We start from the raw sequence: 13988 nt of genomic DNA on the forward strand, positions 1-13988 counted from the left end.
GCTTCTAGCTTTGATGGGTTCGAGGTTAGGGGGGAGGGCGGTACCAGTTCCGACACAACCCTGCAGTGTTCACCAGTCTATTTTGATGACAAATAACCTTATTTTGGGCTCAAAGTCCTACAAATAAGCTGTTGGTAAAAAACAGGTGATGACGTCAGACATTATGGTTGTCTAACAGGGCTGGGTTAAAAAAAATCGATTCTCCGATTTTGAATCGATTTTTATTTTAATCCTTTGATATCGATTCATATGCCTATTTTTAAATCAAGAATGAAAAAAACCCTGTTAAATCTCTTATCTGCATACATGTTTTGGCTCTTCTTCTTTACTTTAGTTTCTTTTTTCGTTAAATTTTAATTTGATTTCATACTTGATGATTTTGTTTCTACTTATGATGTTATACAAGTAGAGGCCTCGTATAGGCCCTTGCGGGTCTCTTGCCTCTACTTTGCACATTTATTTTCTTGTTTATTATCTTTCAGTATTTCTGTATGTTTTAATATGTGCTAAATAAAAATATATATATATATATATATGTCCAGAGATCGATTTTTTTTAATTAACTCATTGAGTGCCAAGGACGAGTATGTTCGTCAATTCAAATACTAACGTAGAGTGCCAAGGACGAGTATGTTCGTCAATTGCATTTTTTGACGGTGGGACGTGGATCAAAGCCTCTTACATCTCCTATAAAAATATGGGAGCTATTGAATGTGTATAACCTATTTTACCCCCCCATTAACTCATTGAGTGCCAGCCACTTTTGGAGAACGGACGCTCCCAGTGCCAGAGTTTCAGAGCGTTTTCAGTGATTTCTCGAGGCCCACAGAATATTGTGTGGTATTACTATGTAAACACCGAACACGCAAAAAGAACAAGGAGACTCTATTGTATCATCAGCAAAAAAAAGTTTATTGATACCATTTTCCGTTCTTTAGTTATCAGCCGGAGAAGATAGGTCAAAAACAGCAAAAACATGCATTTCTATCTAGAAGCTGAGATATTCAGCCTTTTGTGAAATGCAGCATTTCAAGCACATTCACTGACTCTAGCTAATGCAACGGTGGCGTTGCGCACGTGGCGACCCGGCTGAGGGCAGTAGATGGTCCTTTGGAATCTGTACATAATGCAACAAATGTTTATGTATTGTATAATATTGAAGTGCGCCTTTATTACTTTAAAACTAATAATAATGTATCTCAATTCTGAAGTGTGCCGTTATTACTAATCTCAAACTAGTAATGATGTTGTAATTATCCACTACTGTCTGATGTGAACCAAAGTGCCCTTCTGGGACATGTATTAAACTCTGATTCTGATTCTGATTCTGATGTTAGTTACATTGCAGTAAAACGCCACTGAATGACCAGTTTGATATAACTGTCAAGCAGTTTGATTCACACTATTTCCATAACTTTGATATATTGGCTGGTTGTTGATATTTATAACAATATTGTAGCCTCTGAACAAACATTTTGCAGAGGTAGAGTCAGCCGTACTGTATTCGGTCTGCCGCCTGGACTGTGTTGGCCTGGAAGGAAGAAAAAAATTGTATATTGAATGCAGGAGCGAGGCTCTTTTCCTTTTTTGGACAACAGCGCTACAGCCATGATGTTGCAGTGGAACAAAGTATAAGCCTTTGGTTCTAATATACGATCTTTGGCTCAAATGATGACGTGTGTTATTACAGCATGCGCTCATGTACGTTTTCATAGAACATCAATGGTGTACACAGGTATGAAAAACTGACTGGAGGGGGGCTTTAAGTGTTATGGTGGTGCTAGTCTCGCTTACCGGGCTCTCCCAGCAAAGGGGCGAGGAGAGTCTGGCTGGGGACGCCAGACTCTATTATGGACTAGAGCGGGAAAAAGCTGTTTACAGCCATCCTCCAAACGTACCATGCAGGCTGCTTCATATTGCATAATCCACATCAATCGTTTTCAGCGTGTAGCAATGAGCTAGCAAACTAGCGCTCCAAATATGGTTGCAGCCGCAGTCAGAGCGGGTTGGAGCCAATGCAGTGCTTGCAGGGAGCGGAATGGGATTTCCATCCGGCACCGACTGAAATGGTCAGCACCAATGGGAGAGCTAAGTCCACCATGCTGCTTCCCCCCAATCAGACTATGGTGGTGCTAACTACTAGCATGTTAGTTTGTGTAGCTTGTTAAATAAATGTCTACCTCCAGTTATTGTTATGTCAGGATTAAGTTCCCCATCCGACTCAGGTTCTGCTTTTTACCATTACTGTCAGAGAAAATACCATCTGAAAATGGTGTCCAATGTTGTAAAAATTGGATTCTGAAATTTAACTGAACCTTGTGACAGCCTGTCTGCTTTCAGATGAAAAGACTCTATAAGGCTGACATGATGCTGATCCACACTGACAAGATGCTGTCAGTGTCGATTGTTGAAAGCTTTCAGGGATATTTTATCTTATACTTGTAGCTATTTTGCTTTATTCTTTATTCAGATTGAGTGGCTGCAACTTCTCAGAGGCGTACTTTGAAGTCCTGTGCTCAGCTCTAAAGTCCAACCCCTCCCATCTGAGAGAGCTGGACCTGAGTGGATGCAGGTTGTCAGAGTCTCACTGTGAAGTCCTCGTCTCAGCTCTGAAGTCCACCCTGTCGTGTCTGAGAGAGCTGGACCTGAGTAACAACAACTTACAGGATTCAGGAGTGAAGCTGCTCTCTGCTGAGCTGGAGAGTCAACACTTCAGACTGGAGACTCTCAGGTAAAATCAGTTTACAGTTTTTCTCAGCTGATTTGACACATTTCTCCAAAATAAGGTCTGTTCTCTCAAAACAGGATTCCTGAATCTGCAAAGGTCGCCGTGCAGGTTTTACACAAGGATTTGAGTTTTATTGATCCAGCTTCGTATATACAGCAGTGAAGCTCAGTGACAGAGAGGATCAACTATGATCTGATATCTTGCTATTAGGTTACCACACCTCTCTCTGTTCCTCTCAGCCATAATTCACTGTCACATCTCCAGCTGCTTCGAAATAGAGCAGCTAGATATTAACCAGTGGGAATGTGACATCATCATCTCCCAGTTTAAACACCTGTCCTCTGGTTACCAGTTAGATAGATAATTAATATTAAAATGTCACTGAACACATTTGAAGCAGGCTAGTTTTGGTCCGGAATTACACTGTGAAGCGCTTAGTTCCCTTTGAGCTGAGGGCCAGCTGAGATCTTCAGGTCCTTCCAACTTTCCCTCAGACTCAACACTGAAAGTGGTTTCACTTTAGTGAGGCTGCAGATTCACTATCATCTTTAAAAACACCCATTTATTGACTTGCTTTTGTGTCATTTTGTGTAATCTGTTTGGTCCCTTCTTCATCTTTCTCATATTTGTATTTGTAATATTATTTAAATTGTTTTTAAAGTTATACCCACTTTATGTATGTATGTATGTATGTATGTATGTATTAGTGATGCGCGGGTCACCCAGAACCCGCCGGGTCCCGCGGGCTGGGCCGCCCTGCAGGCGGGCTGGGTTGGCAAATTATGAAAATATCGCGGGTGCGGGCGGGGCAGGCTCAGAACATGACAAAGCAACATTATTAAATAATTTAGAGCAGTGAAACACGCAGAGTAATTAACCTTAAAGACGTTAACTCTCTCTCACACGTAGGTACACACAATCAGACAGACTCCTGCTGCACTCTCTATAGCCTACATGGAGTAAAGAAACGCTTCAATGAGGTAGCCTATGTGGTCTCAAAACAAACATTTTGGAAGGATTATTCGCTGTAATTATTATTTGAAGTGTCCATATAATGCCACCGCAGATTTTCTGTTGTGGACTCGACTGTGATCTATTTGTCAACTTTACTGCAACGTGAGTAGGCTGTGAACAATTGAGTGCGCATGAGGTAATTAAAAGAAATCAGACAGCGAGTCTAGCCGTATCTGCAAGCCGTGTGCGCACCTGCTGCACTACTACGTTTAGTAGCCTACTACTGCAACATGGCCAATTGATGAGGTAATTAAAATAAATGGGGAAGAATAAGAACTGTTTCTGTAGCCTGCCTAGTGCCTATCTCTACCTGCTACCTCCATTTGAAACACTGCGGTCACGCCATCCGCACTTTGGGGAACCGTAGTCGGTCGCACTATCTGAAGACCATGGATTAATTGAAGAAAGACCGACATGAAAGCAGCAGCGCAACTCATCCAGAGCAGTATAGTAGGCTACAACTGTTGTCGTGAGTGTCTGTGTGTGTGTGAGAGAGAGAGGGGGGGAGAGACAGAGTTATTAGCTACTTTGCACACCTTGGAAGCTCCGCTGTGCTCCTCCTGAGTCCGGAGACATATTACATTAAATTGGCTGTTGCGGGCTGCTGGGTTGGGCTGGGTTCGGAATTGTCAGATATTTTAACGGGCTGGGCGGGGCGGGCTGGCTCAAATGACGGGTTGGGTTGGGGCGGGCCTTAAAAAACCCTGACCCGCGCATCACTAGTATGTATGTATGTATGTATTTCATGGCCTGTTGTGCAGCGTAACAGTGCATGCACCATTTGGTGGATTTATCCAGTTTTAACCAGTTTCCCTGTCAGTGTTAGTGCTCCAGTCAGCTCAGTATACAGCACCATGCAAACACACTGGGACCTGCTCTCGACCAGGGCCTCATAATACAATAAAGACATTAAATATAATGGTTAGTTAACCTCATCAATACAGTCTGTCAGTAGAAATAATACAATAATGACATTAATATAAGGTTAGTTAGCTTCATCAATACAGTCTGTCAGTGAAGTAATACAATAATGACATTAAATTTAAGGGTTAGTTTTTGCTTTTAAATGTCCGTTTTACTCTCTTCTTTTCTTTTCTTTTCCTGTCAACCATTTTATGTGAAGCACTTTGAATTGCCTCTGTGTATGAAATGTGCTATACAAATACACTTGACTTGACTTGACTTGACTAGTTAGCTTCATCAATACAGTCTGTCAGTAGAAATAATACATTATTGACATTAAAAATAGTGAATGTCATCAATACAGTCTGTCAGTAGAAGTAATACAATATTTACATTAAATATAAGAGTTAGTTAACCTCATCAATACAGTCTGTCAGTATAATACAATGAAAAAATCAAATATAAGGGGCAGTTAGCCTCATCGATAGTCTGTCCGCAGACTAACATTCATTAATACACAGGACAATATGTTACTATCCCTTGTGCCAAAATCCGACGTAAAACACATTTAGAAGCCCAACCCAGATTAAAAACAAGCTAACAAACAACAAACAAGCTAACAAACAATATACAAATCACCAGTTAGCTGGTTAGTCAGTATAAATAATACAATCATGACATTAAATATAAGGGTCAGTTAGCCCCATCAATACAGTCTGTCAGTAGAAATAATACAATAATGACATTAAATATAAGTTAGCCTCAATGATACAGTCTGTCAGTAGAAATAATACAACAATAAGATTAAATATAAGGTCAGTTAGCCTCAATGATAGTCTGTCAGTAGAAATAATACAATAATGAGCTTAAATATAAGGTGAGTTAGCCTCAATGATAGAGTCTGTCAGTAAAAAATAAAACAATAATGAGATTGAATATAAGGTCAGTTAGCCTCAATGATAGTCTGTCAGTAAAAATAATACAATAATGAGATTAAATATAAGGTCAGTTAGCCTCAATGATAGTCTGTCAGTAGAAATAATACAATAATGAGATTAAAGTCCCCCTCCAGTGTATTTTGTCATTTTTAAGATAGTTAATGTGTTGGTGAGTCATGACCTGGTCTGTTGATTAGCCACACAGTTAGCCAATGTATGTATTTTGGGCTCAAAGTCGAAAAAATAAGCTGTTGGTCAAAACGGGTGATGAGGTCAGACATTATAGTGGTCTGAAGACTGACACATGATAGACAGATAATACAGTACAGTATACAGTAAATAGCTAGTATTAGCCTCTGCCATTATAGCTAGCTGTTAGCTATGTTAGTTTACGTAGGCATAGCTACGTTAGTTATGTGGCATAAAACACCAGTGAATGACCTGTTAACCAGTTTGAGTCACTCTCTTTCGATAAAGCCCACCAGCTTTGATATCTGTTGTCTAGTTGTTGATAACAATATTATGGGCCCTATCTTCGCAAAAGGGGTAATTTAGTGTTTGCGCTCGATTAACGCTGCGTGCAATGCAAATTGGGGGTGTGCACAAGCGCATGCCTGTTATAATTGTAGCTACTGGACATATGCGTGCCACATGGCAAACCAGGCGTTTCATCGCTACAATGTGGGGATAGATGGCATTATCCTATTGTCAGCAGCGTGCAATTACTTTGCGCTAAGAGCTTTGAAAAGCACCTCTTAGGTCCTAAAATACTCGCTGCGCTTCAATCAAATTCAAATTCTGCTGCTAAAATTGGGTAACCAGCAGATTATTCAGTGAGGCAATCAACTATAATGTACTGAGAAACTTTTATCACATCGCAATAAGGGGGTTAAGGTAAATGAATTGAGAAAACTTGGAGATTGTAGCCTGCAATAGGCTATTCGCCTTCACCTGCTATCCCATAACCCGGAGGGTCATTGGCACCACAGCCAATCTGTCGCAAGCTCTCTCCGTCTCTCTCTGTCCTCGGCACGAGTCAGCAGTTCAATGTTTCACCGAGTTTTAATTGAGTCCACTGTAAATCCTCCAATCTTTTCTTTTGTTTCTGCCGTTTACCCGCTGCAAACACATTTCTATTGTCAAACCCCAATCAACAAAATAACCTGAATTGCATCAAAACACAGATGTTTTTAACAGGTATATGATGTGATGGTGTCGTTATGAGATAGGGATAATATATACAGTCAATAGGCCTACACCTATCCAAATTACGCATGGGCAGAATTACAGCATGCCTCATGCAAACTGTATTACAGGGACTGCAAGACGGGAATCTGTTTGATTGATGTAACGCCCAGGCATTGCCAGGCCACACCTGTGAATAATTCTGGTGGTTAACACCGCCCAAATCCCATTTGCTTCCATGCATAAATGATTTGGCACGCCTCTAATCTGCGCTTGCGCCCGTTGTTGTGATGAGTTATGGTCCCCCGCGAGTAATTGCATGCCCACCATATTTTGGGACTGTTTTAACTTAAAAACAGGGAGGTCACGTCTACCCAAACAATTATATAATTTTTAAACGGTTATGTTTCTGTATAAAATTTATACAGAAACATAACTGTTTAAAAATTATCATTACAATATGCTCCCGTGAGGTGGCGATGCGTTTAGCTACTGCCGGGCGGGGGTGCAAAACTCGGCATAACACCTGGACACTAGCGCAAGGCGGACTGCAATCTTCCCTGCCTTAAGGCATGAGCAAACAGGGGATATCGCCTGTACCAAGATATAGGGCCCTATACTAACGTTTTCCAGAGACTGTCATGGCGGCATGACTGTTTATAACTGTTTACCAGTATTTGTGCTCTGGGCGCAGACAAAGAGTTGAACAAAGAGAGAAGAGACAAAGAGAGAACAGTGCTGCAGTCATTATGCTGCAGTAGCATAATGAGTGTAACAAGCCCTAATTAGCCTTCGGTTCTTATAAATGTAAGTTATTTGGCACAAATGATGACGTGTGTTTATACAGCGTGCACTCATGTATTTTTTCATAGAACACCAAGGGCCCTATCTTGGCAAAAGTGGTAATTTAGCACTTGCGCGTCTTTACCGCCAGGCGCAGGTGCAAATTGGAGGCATGCCAAGTCATCTGCTATTCTCTGTTCCCCGCAAAATGCCACCTGTGCGCAACGCAAACGGGATTTGGGCAGTCTTAACCACCTGCATTATTCACTGGTGTGGCCTGTCAATGCCTGGGCGTTACATCAATCAAACCAATCGCATTCCTGTCTCATATTCCCTTTAATACAGTTTGTGCGATGCATGCTGTAATTATCTCCATGCGTAATTTGGACATCTCACAACAACCATCACATCAGATACATGTTAAAAACATCTGTGATTTGCAGCTTTTAATTGATGCAATTCGGGTTATTTGGTTGACTGGAAAATAGAAACGTGTTTGCCACGGGGAAACAGGGACATTTGATTGACAATAATATTGCAAGTAGGCTACAATGTCCAAGCTTTCTCAATTAATTTCCCATTAACCCCTCTTTGTAGCCTATTTGTTCCTGTTTGTGTTTCCACAGAAAACCTGACCGGTCTGGTTGGGGATAATTTGTTTCAGTAGAATTTATTTATTTTCACTGAGAGCGAGGGCGAGTGAGTGACATAGATGCTGATAGATGATTGTAGGCTACTCAAGGGGGGGGGGGTTGTAGACTAATATTATAGTAGGCTAATAATTATAGCATTGGCTATTAATTAATCTGGGGGATGCAGTATGTTGTGCGTGTGTGAGGTTTCGGAGAGAGATAGAGAGGGAGAGAGAGGGGTAGAAAAACAATATCAGCAGCATGTTTGTGGCTCTTTACAGGTGATACAAGTTTTTCAGTGAATACTAGTTGATTGCTTCACTGAATAATCTGCTGTTCCGCAATTTTAGCAGCAGAATTTGATCGCCTGGTTTTTGTATTTTAATGGAACATCCGTGTGTAATGACATATTCAAGGATTTCCCCTGTATTGCGTTGCACAGCACGGAGAGTAATGGTGTGCTCAAGCGCAGTGGGGTATTTTAGTGCTAAGACCTGCTTTTCAGACATCCTAGCGCAAAGAGTTGCGCACATAGGGACGATAGCAAACATGAGGATTTAGCGCAGCATATGGCACACCCGCAGCTGCATAGAGGCGGAAAAAGATGGGAAAAACTAAATGGCTGTCTGCACTCTTCCAACGATAGCATAGACACGGCGTTACGGCGCGCAAACCGGGGCACAAGCGTGAAAAGCAGATAGCGATTGACAACAATAGGGCCCCAACAGGTATACAGGTAGGAAAAACTTACTGGAGGGGGGCTTTAAATATAAGGGTCAGTTAGCCTCATTATACAGTCTGTCAGTAGAAATAATACAATACTGACATAAAATATAAAATATATATAAATATAAAACAGAATAACATTTACACATGTCTTCTTGTCCTTCAGGCTGAGTGTCTGCCAGCTGTCAGAGAAAAGCTGTGAAGCTCTGGCCTCAGTTCTCAGCTCCCAGTCCTCTAGTCTGACAGAGCTGGACCTGAATAACAACGACCTACAAGATTTAGGGCTGACGATGCTCTCGGTTGGACTGGGGAGTCCACACTGTAGACTGGAGACTCTCAGGTCAGGATCAACAGACCATTTAAATTCTGCTTCACATGCACATTAATGTCAGAGAAAATAATATGTTCTCACATTTTCCTGCTGATGTGGTTTTTTGAAACCAGCTGAGAAACCAACATTCAGCTCCACCTTCTCTCCTCTGAGATAGTTATTTATTTTTATGCTCACTGCCTCTGTTGGTGAAACCTGAAGTAAAGGACTTGTCAGATTATGTTGAACTGAGTCCTGAACTGAACTGAAAACACAAACCTGATGCTGCTATCAGCTGTTAAAGGGATATGCCAACATATATGGAGATTCGCCTATTTGCCATATTCCCTATAGTCAAACTGAATGTAGATGCTTTTCTCTTCCCTGTGCGTGCTTTAGAACGTGTGTTTCACCCTCCTGCTAGTGCCCAGTAAGCAAAATCACATTGTGATGACGTGTTTCAGTGACGTTCAGGACTAGGCCAGATCACAGCGTGATTTGGGGATGATTTAGACATCTACGCGGGAACGTCAAGCTGATGTCGAAATATGACCGTTACCATGAATGGGCATGTTCAGTTATTCTGCTATGTACACAGTGTATATTCAGCTACTTTATACATAAAGCTATAATTATGTCCAGATTAACAATTTATGCTACATTTTCAAAAATTATAATACCACCCCGTCTGGGATTTGAACTCCGGATCTATAACTTACAGGACAGTTATTCTACCACTATGCTTCCCTGTTTGCTGAAATGCTGTACGTTGGAGTAAAATAGCCTACTGTTTCAAAACATGGACTCCTTGTTCTTTTTATACCGGTATACGTCCATGGAGTCGGGACAGTTTTAATAAAAACGAAAGCTAATTTAATTCAAACCTTAATCTCGAAGAATCATTGAGGAATTCCCTCAAAATGTACAAGTGTCACCCTATAACGTTTGTTTACCCAGTGCTCCTGTTAGGCTATACGAGACACGGATATAGCCTATAGCACTACAATGGCAATAGACTATACAGTACAGCTGTCTACCCCCATTCAGTCACAAAAATTACACATTCCAACAGCACCAGAAAGATTCACATGCACATGTTGTGACTCGTGCTCTCAACACGCGATGAAATAATTCATCCAACTTTATTATATGGCAAACGGTCATTTTCGAAGTAAATACATACCAGGAAGTCTGATCACTGCACACAGCACATGCACCTCAGGAAAATGCAGAAGTAACTTTTGGTTCCGTCACATTAGTTCTGGCTATGGATTTACTTAAAAAATGACCGTTTCCCGGGACAAGGCCACATGCCAGGGCACAAAGACAATAGAGTGAAATAATGGGATTTGAAGCCTACAAATAGATAACTGACTTTCTAATAGACTAAACTTAAAATTTTACAGTCTGTGTCAAAGCAGACATGCACACAAGCAGAGAGAGAGAGAAGTAAACATGATCATATTTATCAGTTAGAATGGGCTAAGTGGGTGGTGTCTGTGGCGTCGGTGTCTGTGGCAGTGTATGTCACAGACTAAAGACACCTTTTCAGGCTCCATCTGGGCCCTTCTTGATCTAACTTCTTTCTCTCTCTTAAAACAAAAAAAATCTAAACTAACCTTAACTTGTACCACTGTTCCTTCAGAAGTTGTAGTTATCATAGACTGTGTTACATAGTTGATTGCTCTATTGCTGACAAAAATGTGTTATTGTAAGTCGCTTCGACGTAAAATGACATAATGTAATGTAATGTAATGTAATGTCACGATTGTGATGTCATCAGTGATGGCCCTTGAGCAATTGTGATGTCAGTCGAGCAATTGTGATGTAGTATGAGCCGATGGTGCAGTTTAGGGATGTTCGATATTGGCTTTTTTACCGATATCCGATATCCGATAATGTCCAACTCTTAATTTCCGATACCGATATCAACCGATATCAACCGATACCGATATAAGCGGGCTTTTTTTTCACCAAAATTTCACGTAACAAGTTACATAATGTAGCTTAATGTAGCTGAAGAGTTTAATATATAATATGCATGTTGTGTTAAATTTGTAAGTGTTAGAGAAGCGAGCTTGTGACCAGAAGGTCGTCGGTCCAATCCCCGGGACCCGGCAGGATAAATCTGGGTGGGGAAAGTGAAAAGGCAGCGCTTGCCCCTCCTACCACCACTGAGGTGCCCTTGAGCAAGGCCCTTAACCCCAACCGCTCCAGTGGAGCTGCTCAGTGGCCAACAGATCAGACTGTGGTTGTACTGGTCAGCTTCCAGGTATGAATGTCTGTGTGAATGTGAACAGGGCACTCCTGAAAAAGAGAGCATTGCTCTCAGTGAGACTCCCCCTGTATTAAAAAAAAAAAAAAATCGGCATGAAAACCGATACCGATATTTTCCGATATCGATTTTTTTTATGCTAATATCGGCCGATAATATCGGTAGGCCGATAATATCGGACATCCCTAGTGCACTTGCACGATGGCACCTAGGTGGGTGGGCAGTGTGCGTCTGTCTGTCTGTCAGTCATGATTTTGGGAGCCTGCGGAGCGGGCGATTTCCATACCTGCAGTCATGGTGCATCAACTCGAGTCTCCACCCTAGGAATCGATTCCTAGTATTTTCATAATCCTATAACTAGAAAAGTTAGGGGGGAAAATAACTTAACCAACGTGCACATTTAGAGAAAAACCCTCAGTCAACAACATCAGGTAATGTGTTGTCTTTAATCTGGCGGAAGCATTTTCTAAAGCTAAACAACCCAGATTGATGGTTTATAGTGGACTTTTTTGTGAAATAGGCTCCACCCACCAAACTTTATAAGTCGATGATATGAAAAACGGTGTGGACTTTCAAAAAATGGTTAGAGAGGTTTAGTGCAGAACAGTCCAGACATTATTTGTAGGAGTAGCAGAAAAAGTAGTTTTGGAGAAAATTATAAATGGTGGCAAAACACAAGGGCGGAGACGAAGATGGGCGGGCCCTCCATGGATAGATGTTGCTGCCTGACCTGACGAAGAGCCTGCAACGGCTCGAAACGTCTTTTAAAATGCAAAATTAAACAAAACATTGGGAGCTAATCAGTGTCGCGAGTCTTTTTTAATCTTGATGAATTAATCACTTTGGACTCAGCACCTACAAGAAGAGATGTGCGTGTGTTTACTCAAATTTTTCTAGATGTGGCTTGGCCCAAGGGAAACAACAGTCAAGCAATAGTGTTTCTATGATTTACAACCCGCAAAGTTATGCCATTTTAAATTTTGAAATATTGCTATAGCGCCTACAAGCGAAATTACACCCACAAAATTGTGCTACCTCCGAGTACATACCTGTAAACTAGGGATGCACGATAATTATCGGACCGATAAATTATCGACAGCAAGTCCCGCCGCACTGGAAGCTCCCATGGGGTCTCGTCCAGCAGTGGCGGGATGTCCGAGAACCAGGTCATGTGTGGCCAACACGGGGCCACCATGACCAGTCTCATCACCTCCAACCGTACCCTCTGTAGGAGGCCCGGGAGGAGAACAAATGGGGGGAAAGCGTACAGCAGGACGCGTGGCCAAGGGTGAGCCAAGGCATCCACTCCGAGGGGAGGATTGTCCTTCCCTAGCGAGAAGAACAGGGGACAGTGGGTGGATTCCTGTGATGCAAACAGGTCGACTTCTGACAAATCTCCGCGACCACCTGGGGGTGCAGCCACCACCCCCCTGGGTCCGGACCCCCCCTGGACAGCTGATCTGCCACACAATTGTCCAGCCCTGGCACATGGACTGCCCTCAGGGAGAGAACCCTGGGGTATGCCCAAAGCCGACGTGCCAGCTCGCAAAGGCGAGGGGAAACCAACCCCCCTTGCCCGTTGATGTAAGCAGCCGCTGCCACACTGTCTGTCTTCACCAACACGTGTTGGCCTTGCAGGAATGGCAAAAAATGGTGCTGTCAGCTCTAGCAGGTTGATGTGCTGGGTGGTGTGAGGCCTGCTCCAGCGACCGCTGGCACCGTTTCCTCTGAACACCGCACCCCAGCCCGTCAGTGAAGCATCTGTCAACACCAGTTGACGATGTGTCACTGGGCCGAGCACACTCCCCCTGCTGAGATTCCCGTCGTCCTCCCACTAATGGAGGGCCGCCCGCAACCGCCTGGTGAAGAGCACAGTGGAACTTAGGTGACTCCTGGGGCTCAAGCCCGACCCAGGAGGCACCTTTGTACCGGCCGCATGTGTAGGAGGGCCAACGGGACGGCTTGGACCGAAGACGCCATCAGGCCCAAGAGGCGGAGACACAGCCTCCATGTGACTCCGGCCCCCAGCCTGAATTGGGAGAGGCAAGCCCTGAGGGATAGCTGCCTCTCCTGCGTCAGTGACAACAGCGCAGCCTTGGAATCCACAGGCCCAGGAACTGCGTCTTCTGTGAAGGCTCCAGCCTGCACTTCCCCAGATTGAGCCGCAGCCAAGCTGTTGCACGTGCTCCAAGAGGATGGACAGATGAGCCCAACACTGAACTTCTGAGCGTGCGCACTGGAGCCAGTCGTCTAGATAGTTCAGGATTCGTATCCCCTTCCATCGCAGAGGCGACAGAACTGCGTCCATGCACCTGGTAAAAGTGTGGGGAGCTAGGAAGATCCCAAACGGCAGGACCTGGAACTCGTACTCCTTGCCATCGAAAACTAACCTGAGGAACCGTCAATGCCCTTCCCAGATCGGAACTCGGAAGTAGGCATCCTTCAAATCTATGGTGACAAACCAGTCCCCTCTGTTGATGGACTGTCGCAACCT

At 43.1% G+C, this 13988-nt stretch overlaps 1 protein-coding gene across 1 annotated transcript in view; it reads left to right on the forward strand.

Annotated features, from left to right (window-relative positions):
• Positions 1-12827, forward strand: part of LOC310792189 (NLR family CARD domain-containing protein 3-like) — a gene marked incomplete at both ends in the record, with an annotated part of 35880 nt that extends 23053 nt beyond the window's left edge. The window contains one exon of the mRNA XM_083653918.1: positions 12726-12827. Within this exon, the coding sequence (XP_083510044.1) occupies positions 12726-12827 (102 nt within the window). The remainder of the gene's footprint in view (positions 1-12725) is intronic.
• Positions 12828-13988: the final 1161 nt, after the last annotated feature.

Source organism: Poromitra crassiceps (genome assembly GCF_964638095.1).
Source record: "Poromitra crassiceps genome assembly, chromosome: 17".
NCBI lineage: Eukaryota > Metazoa > Chordata > Actinopteri > Beryciformes > Melamphaidae > Poromitra > Poromitra crassiceps.